The following is a 9,342-nucleotide window of genomic DNA, read 5'->3' on the forward strand; positions in this document are numbered from 1 at the left end:
AATTGTGAATTACAACAACAGATTCTTAAAACCCCTAAAACCTAAGCTTTTTAATAAATGCATGAAGAGAGCAACGTCCCTCACCCCCCAGGCTGTGGATATATTTAGAATTAAGGGAACTGTCATACTTCCCTAAGGTCTTGCCTGAAACAGGCCAGTCGACGAAACACCTAGCAAGCATTAACCATTTAATTATTACTATGTATGGGGCAGGATGTAAATGATCCCACACTAGGAGGTGACATACCTGAAAAGCTCATGGAGTCAAATTAAGGCTGTGAGTAACAACAGAGTCAGAGAACAGCAGTAGAGGAAAAATACTGTCTCTAATCCAGACGGGAAAGAAAGGGATGTGGCTGAAAGCTGTCAGATATTCAGTGGGTGACAAGGACACTGAATCAGCATGGCAAAAGTCCGGCATGTAAAGTAGAACCTTTAATGTATTTATAAGGGACGTTGGCTACAGACAGTGATCAGTCAGAGTTACTGCCCAGTGTGTGGGAATCCTTGTCTAATGCCCTAAGGTGGATTGATGTAAAACAGAAATTATGAAGCAGATAAATGTGTGGCATGTGGTCTGCTGCACGTTTAAAGTAAGAGAAACCCTTAAAAAGGAAATGGTGTAATATGAGAAGAGTCCTTCATCAAGCATACTAAGTAATTTTTGCGCTTTCCTAGAAATATGCAAATGAAAATTGATTTAAACTTCCCTGGGAGGCATGAGAATATCTCTAATGGTTGGGGAAAACATAATTTTTACAGCTCCGAGGGTCTTCATTTTTATTTTAATGCTTTAATCACTAATTCTACATGATAAGTGTTTCCAAGTTCATTAAAGAGAAATACTACTGTGATCATCACTTTAAACAGGCTCTTTAAACAGGCTAAAGAGACACAAAATATAATTGCAGAATTTATTTTTAACATACTGAGGCTATGTGATTTCTAATTAATTCAATTTGAATCTACTATTATTACCAAATGATCAAATTAATTTGAATTAATTAAGTGTTTCAAGTCGTCCCCACTGACTGAGAAGCCCATTTAAATGGCATTTAAATAATCAAGAGCTTCAGTTCCTCAATATTCTATGTTATAATATATGATGCAGGAAGAGACACTTGCTTCAAGTCACAATGCATGAGTCACTTTGGAAATCTCTCACATTTTCTAATTAAATCTGTACAAGTACATAATGACAAGAGCTCTGAAGGATATCTTTTACATTGAGATATAAAGGCACAGCTAGACTACACAGTCACACTGAAAAACTGAATGTGTACGAAACACTAGAAGTTCTGTCTTTCCAAAAACTCTTGAACTCTGAGTCTAGTCCCCTTTTAAGTTTTAATTTATCTGATTTAAAAAAACTCACTCCCTACCTGTTTTTGTATAGAGCACTAAAACATTGGTTCTTGTCCTGAGAAGCTTCTTGAAGTCTTTGTGGTCAGTAACCTTCTCGATGAGAGGAGACACCTTCACTGCATCCAACAATGGTAGCAGCCACACCTGGAGAAACACAAGTAGGCATATATAGTTTGCAATTTCATTTATTTGACACTCAACTCTGTGGAAACCACTTACAGTACAGTACAGTACAGTATACCACTGAATATCTCAGGTCCACGTTTGATCACTAACAGTGCTCTAGATTCAAATAAACAATGAAAAACTTTGAAGAGCCAAACTTGACTCTGGAAATGTGTGACAAATACAGTCTGGTGCGTACATAAGAATTGAATTGAATCTTCTACTAGACCCAACAGCAGCTACTAATAAACTGATGGCCGTCTGTTCAAGACAGTACAGACATTGAATATAATTTAACTTGACAACATAACAGCAATGTATTGAAGCCGTTTTTAATTGCCATAAACATAGTTGACAGATTGAGCTTGACATTTCCATCGATGTGGAAAGCCAGTAGATATTTCCTTCCCATAATTACAGAATTCTTTCCACCTACTGTGGCACAAACAAGATAGGATGTAATATCTAATATCGACCTCTACTTAAGGTCCCCTCAAAGACAGCATCAGGTTGGCACATCAGTACCATTAGTCTGAATGGACTTTCCTTTGACTTTCCAAACACCAGTTGGGCTAATGGTGTGAACACACCTTTAATAAGAAAGAACTGAGCGGCCTTCACTTTAATCAAGAGAGACTAAGAAAGGGGAAGAAACAAGGCTTATTACCCTCAGCTGGAGCTTCACAAAGCTAATGCATTCCATCCTATTCCTTGCATTTTAATAGTCTCTGTGCCATCACAATTCATTAAAAAAGTCCTTCCTTTTTGCCTGCAGAGAACTAGATTAGACTTTTAACACTGTCTGCTCACTCAGTGAATCCGTCTTGATGAGTGATATCACATGGAGTTAAAACACCTGTCAGGCTGCTTGTCTGATCTTTATTTCCAAGATGAGGTGGTTTGAGGCCAGCGTGATAAAGTAAGGGAAGGAGAATTATGTACAATATGTATTTAAGCTGTATAATAAACTACTCTCACGTGCAGCCTTTTGGTATTTACTGCATTTACTGTCATAAATTCAGTCTAGGATTTACATATATACATAAATGGTGAGGTGTAAAGTTCGTTAATTTATCAATGGTATCTGTTATCGGACAAAGCCAAATATACATCATTTTGTTTCAGACAATATGCAAAGCCAAATATACATCATTTTGTTTCAGTGAATGGTGATTGCTCCACCACATTAATAAATACTACGCATTTCCTTTGAGGAACTTGAGCTACTATGAGCTTGACTAAGAGTGATAATTCCCACTAACACGGAAAACAGCAGTAGAAGTGAAACATGTAGTGAAAGAAGTATTAAGTGCACTTGCATGAGCGTAACATCACCTGTTTTCTGGTTCAATTCCCTATCTTAAGCGTGGAGTTAGCAGTTTCTCAATCAAAGAAATAGTGTTTTTTCTTGGTACATAAGCATGTGTCAACCTTTTCTGGAAATGCAGTTTATATGAGTATTCATCACCTGGGTGCATATAATAGCGATCTAAAAATAACTACATATAATTAGCCACACAAATATGTTTCCAGGACCTGTCAGACAACTGAAAATAATGGCTGATGTCGACAGTTAAGGCAGCGGAGGGTGACAACAATGATGTTGTTAAATTGCTTCTTTTTTTTTTTTTTGTGACAACTGTATAGTAATAAGTATAACTACAGGTACTGACAGTTTCACCACAGTAGGACAGGTAGGTACAGAAGGAGCATTACTGTACTGCTGACACTTTACTATTACTTATAATGATGGGCAGCTAAAATAGAAGCAAGAACGCAGAAGTGCCGTTTAATAAATTCACAGAGAAATTTAGAGTAAGAAAGTAAAGAAAAACCTGCAAAGAAGAGAGTTGTGAAGCAAATTTGATGTATTTTTAAAGGCCTGTGAATTATCTCTTAAGTGCTACCTCCATTCCATAGACTCTGTACTACAGTGTCTGTTCAAATAAACCATGATGAAACTATAGACAAATCAAGGTTGAAAAGTTCTGTTAGGCAACCGGACATGAATTTTCTAAAAGAAGATGTTTCACCTCTCATCCAAGAGGCTTCTTCAGTTCTGAACTGAACAGTCATCCAGGACATCCTTGACCTGGATGACTGAGAATCTTCATAGACATACAGACAGATCACAACTGTCTTAGAATATTCATTACTTTATCCTAAGATAGATCCATTAGATTTTTTTTTAGGGGCCAACTGTCAATGATGGTTAGATAGTAGTTTTGATGTGCAGAAATAATAAATATCAAATAAATACACAAAATTAAAAACTTTTAAAGACAGCACATACAGTAAGATGGAAATGGTACCAATGTCGCATGATTGTGTGAAATTATATATTTTTTAAATATTTGCCTTATTTGTGCAGCAGTGGGAGAACTCAATGAATTTCTAATATTGTTTCGACAATATTTGTTTTGACGATATTGTTTGACAAAAATATTGCTTTTATTAGAATTGCAGTATCTAAATATAACTATAATTCCCAATTGAAGAGTGCTTGGCAATAGTCATATCTACAGCAGAAAATGTTAATAAATATGGAATAAGAAAATGGAGTAAATATAAATAATACTAAAACCAAAACTGTAAAGTGCCAGTATCTAAACAGTCTCTCTCTCTCTCTCGTGGATCAATAGGAGATGAGGCCATTCGCAAAGCAAATACAATAACACAGCTGCATGGGTCAATTGAGTGTTCACCAATTTCATTTTTCTCCCTTTTTTTGTTGTTCACTCCAGGACAACAGGTCCCAGTAATTCACAGCTGGTATCCATCACAGGCGGCTGATGAACAGAGCAGCGCTAAAAGCTTTTTTTCATCCGACATCACTGTATGAGTCATTAACCATCTCTGCACATATACCTTCCTAACATCACCCTATATTTTGAAAAACCCATTGAATTGAATGCAGAACTCTTGATATGTAGTGTTATTTATTTGCTGATGTTTTCAGGTGAGTTGTGTTGTTTAAAATTGCTATTTTAATTGGAAAACAATGAAATATTCGTCCCTAATTAACACTGCCTACACAACACACTGCATCAAGATAGGCCCAGCCGTACACATAAGTGGAACCTAATAGTTTAGTTGAACAGAGAAACAGATTTTTAAGTAAAAATGTACTAAATGGTAAACCCTAATTTAAAAAAAAAAACCTACATTTTTTAGCTAATTTTTAGTTTTGGAAAGGATGTTTTCGCTTAATTATAACTGTTTGGCTAACTTCATGTTAACCTTACGCCATTTTGATAACACTAGGGATGGCTCGATCTGAAACTGAGGACTGATCTGATATTGGTCAAAATTTCAGAATCAAACCCGGAAAAAAAACAACTTCAGCGTCAGCTTCACTTTGCGTGAGATGCAGTAAACAGGAACACCAGGGTTTAAGTTGTGTCCATCAAGTGTTTTCCAGTCGAAGCACAGCTTAATCTCAGATCACAGAAAAATATAATGAGTTCCATTGAGTATGAGTTAGTCAAAAAAACTGTTTCATCTTTCAACTATAGCATTAGTTTCATAAGTCAAGAAATAAATAAAAATGTCTTGACAAAGAAATTAAACAAACAATGTGTCAACGTTGGTTTTGCAAGCAATAAATATAAATATTAAACTGAGGTATGGGGGAACATAACTTTGACATTTTTGACATTTTATCAAACCATGGAGAACAGAGCAGAGGGTTTATGATTGTAACTGATTGGAATGATCAGTTTAATGATTTCAATAAACAGTAAACATGAAGATTTATCATGATCTCATTCACTACAGTAGACTACAGTTGTGTTACTGTGGTATGTTGGTGCTTAGCCAAAAAAGTGACAGACCAAAAATAACCAATCTCTGCCTGCCTGCCAATACACTGGTCATGGTCACTAGATTAAAGGCAATGTTCAAGTAAAAGCCACAAATCCTGAATGTCACTGCAGTCCACAATGCCTGGCCTCTGTTCAAATGTTGTAAAAGCTGCTGGCTCTTTGTGTTGGCAGCCACACGAAGAACAGCAATAAACTAAGTCAACAGAATGTCAACAAAAATCCATTCTAATAATACTTACCTTTCTGAAACCATTTCATTATGTTTGCTGTCATACGATGACTGGGCTTCTATTTAAAACAGGTAAATGGTGATGAACGCAATGCTGTGAGTGCTTTAAACATCAAGGGGACATTTTCTCTTCATGTACCGTAAAACCACATCCTGTCAGACTGCTGTTAAAAATGTACAGCTTACTAAGCAGCAGGTGCCCATCCCCTGCCCGCGAGCCCACACCCTCCATCTGCTGTGACAAATCTGCTTAATAAATGGCATCCAGTTCTGGGGGCAGCACTGAATCAGCACAAATTGCACCAGTGTTTGTCCAGGCACTTGCCTCGACTCTCCTATGACTAATGAGCCAGTCAGTTGTGTGTGGACTGGCGGATTGTAAAGGGAGCTGCGCCGCATCCGATAACACATGCGGGGCACTGATTTAGTGGCTCCTTACCTCTCAAATGAGCAGAGAAGCAATCAATTAGCAGCTTTAGCAACTATCACATTTCGGCAACAAGCCACAAAAGTCAGGGGAACGGCAGTGCACAATATCAAACCATCAGAGTGTTGTTACTGGATAATACTAGATGTTTTGGCACAGAACTCCTGGACATAATCAAATTCTGTTTAAAAATGACCATCTTCTTTAAGATACATTTTTGGCCTGATTAATCAAATGACACAAAATGTATTAATTTAAAAATCACCTCCAAAAATGGTAGCATATTTTAGCTAGTTTGGCAGGTTTTGTAATTTTTTTCCCCCAACAATGTTTTAGTCAATTGTAAGCTTTTCTAGGCTAATTTATTTTTAGCTTCAAGTGTGATAACTTGTTTCCTATTTCTCAGGTAACCTTGGGCAATTTTTGGATAATGTTGCTATTTTTGTCAAACTTCTATTGAAAAAACATAATGTCTAAAACAAACAAAAAAATGCAGAGCTGAAAAAAAATGAGAATGTTATTGCAGTCTGCAGTTTGGGTAGCGAGTTTAGCTCAATATAAATTACTATCTTTCAAAGTAGCAGCTGTCAAGAATTTAAGAAGTAGGCAATACTGGATGTACTGCATGTTTGAGTATAGTTATGTTGGCAAGTACCTGCGTTGGACAAATCAATACCTGCCCTTGGCAGCCCAGGAAATCTGTAAATAAATGTCACTGAAAGCAGGTAAGGTGATGTATTGAACGGCTCCAGAACAAACATAAAAATAATTTTTAAAAAGAGACCAAAAGTATTTATGTATGTTTTTTGGCCCACTGGTCATTCATAAATTTATGATTTTCACTTTCCTCATTAATATGCGTTTGCACTGAATTTTTTTGTTAAATATCAGTCCCAACTGCCATAAAGTAGAGTCACCAAATACCAGAGAAATATGCAATCTTGCAAGTGAAAATTGCATTGGACATAACGCTCACATTAGGAAATCCCAACCTTGTTCTGGTTAGTATTGTGTCTATGCCTGCTTCTAGTAAAATCAAAGCACACAATACAATTCTTATATTTCATCAGTGACTGTATCAGATATTGCCCTTTGCATCCAAAATGATGCAATCATTTTAACATCAAATGTGTTAATGCATTTGTTGACATACTAGTAATGTGACTAAATGAAATGTATACTTTTGTTACAGAGAAATTCCAGACATCTCCAGAGCTGGTATTTTTTGAATCAGTACATTTTGATTTTCAGGCAAGAATGAGTAAACTCTAAGCAATGTCTGATGTACATGCATTGTTGATGACACTGATGTCCACCGTGCTAGCCAGCAGTACTGTACTTTTGCTGTAATTTATTGAATATTTTCCTTTAAATTAGATCAATAATAAAATCGACCACATATTGTATAGATTGCCTTAAACAACAATGGATAAATTATAGAATGTATATAAGCTTGTAGTTCTTGTAACATGTAGCATTCATACCGAGTTCATCATAAAGGACCTTTGGACTCACTTTATCCTATAAGTGGGTTTCCATTTTATATATAAAGTTTATGATGATTTTTGCATAAAAATGTTAAAGGAAGTTGGAAAACTTAATATTTTACAAAACATTAAACTTTAGAGACTCTTTTGCTCTTGCATAACAGAGAAACTGGTCTGTGCACATTGGCCTACATACGGTAATGAGTTTGATTGACAGCTCGCACTTAAGTGCAAGACTTTTTAACTTTCATTTCCTCGTTTAAAGACGAGTAGCTGCACAGAAAACTTTTCCGTAAACGTGTCCTGTTGTTAAAGGAACTACAGCCACAAACGCAAACAGGTGAAGTGTCTCATAAACACATAAACCTAACAATGGCTGGAGAGAAAGGAACACAGTCTGTTTATTCTACTCAGACACTGAGAAGGCAGGCAGTGACTGTTGACCGCAAAAAAGCTAATTTTTACAGCTTACATAAGGAAATCCTGTGATTTACACCAGCGACAGACACACACACACCGCAGTCCAAGCCACATTATCACCAGCTCCGTATAACATGACCGCCAAGTTCAGCCAGGGCTGTCAACTTTACATCCTGCACGGAGAGGAGGCTCCAGGAGGAGGTGGAGGAACCACTGGGGTCCTTCCTCTGCAGACACATACTCTACAACAGCCGCCACAGCCTCGCTGTGCAGTCGCCGGGAATAACAAGCACACGTCCAACCGTACACGACAGGAGGACGAGCTTTATTGGACTTACCAGTAAAAGAAGCGTGAACATTTTCGCCTCTCTCATCTGACTCCCGGAGCGATTCCAAGAGGCCATGATGCCGTTGCCACGTCTGGATACGCAGGCGCAGTGGCCTTTTTCCAGGGATTCGCAGGCAGCGCGCATGGCACCATGGGGAATGTAGTGCACAGCCTTGAACGTCGCCTTCACCTAGTTAAAGGCTTACGTCGCAATTTTATGTAAATATAGTGAGGTCAAATCGTTATATACAGTTCATAGAGTTTTGCCAATTCCAAAAATTAAAACCGAAAAGGTAGTCGAAGAACGCATTTTGTAAAAATGCATAAAAACATGATAAACAAACACGTTTACTAACAAAATAAGACAGAAACCAAGATTTAAAAGGTTGATATAACAGTTAGTGTTCTTAACGTTTTGGAATCAAAATTCAACTAATGAAAAATATATAAATAAAATAAAACTAAATTTATATATATGTATATATATTAATAATATGTTTTATATGTCATGTATTAATGTTTCTAACCACAAAACATTCAAAATCTGTCTATTTCTAAATGTCATTGAACTCACCTCTTTTGCTCAGTGTTTTTTCTTTATTCAATCTATCTTTAGCAAACCAGAAACCATTAGGTATCATTTGGCCCAACTATGGCAATCACTAAGACAGTATTACTTCACCAATAATAATAATAATAATAATAAACATATCAGTAAGTCTACACTCCTCATGCCTCTATCTGTATAAGCAAACTTGGGGCCTCTATTGCTGAGCCATTATAGGCATAGTTTTAATTATAAGATGGATTAGTTAGATTAGTTAAGTTACTGGGCTCTATTACTTATTCTGTGAAGAAATCCAAAATATGTGGCCCAAGTATAGTTTGTAAGAAATTACCTAACTAATAATTTTATGACAACAGTTTGACTTTATACCAGACTTTTACTTCCTCTCTTGTCTGCTGCAGTTTTCTTTTGTTACTCTTTTTGCTAACGGCAATTTTCAAACCTAGAAAGTGCACATCTTTCTGTTTCGTAGAATTTAGGTAAACAGGGTCTTTTTCTTCTGTTATCTGACTTGAAATTGACTTCATTA

General features: G+C 36.6%; 1 protein-coding gene across 2 annotated transcripts in view; it reads right to left on the reverse strand.

Moving 5' to 3' along the window:
- pdia5 (protein disulfide isomerase family A, member 5) overlaps positions 1-8,410 on the reverse strand; it is a 45,891-nt gene extending 37,481 nt beyond the window's left edge. For both annotated transcript variants that reach the window (XM_008328333.3, XM_008328334.3), the window contains exons 1-2: positions 8,256-8,410; positions 1,383-1,509 (exon numbers count right to left, since the gene is read on the reverse strand). In XM_008328333.3, the coding sequence (XP_008326555.2) occupies positions 1,383-1,509; positions 8,256-8,390 (262 nt within the window). In that variant the 5' untranslated portion in view covers positions 8,391-8,410. The remainder of the gene's footprint in view (positions 1-1,382; positions 1,510-8,255) is intronic.
- Between the last annotated feature and the right edge of the window lie 932 nt (positions 8,411-9,342).

Source organism: Cynoglossus semilaevis, chromosome 16 (genome assembly GCF_000523025.1).
Source record: "Cynoglossus semilaevis isolate Cse_v1.0 chromosome 16, Cse_v1.0, whole genome shotgun sequence".
NCBI classification, from domain to species: Eukaryota; Metazoa; Chordata; class Actinopteri; order Pleuronectiformes; family Cynoglossidae; genus Cynoglossus; species Cynoglossus semilaevis.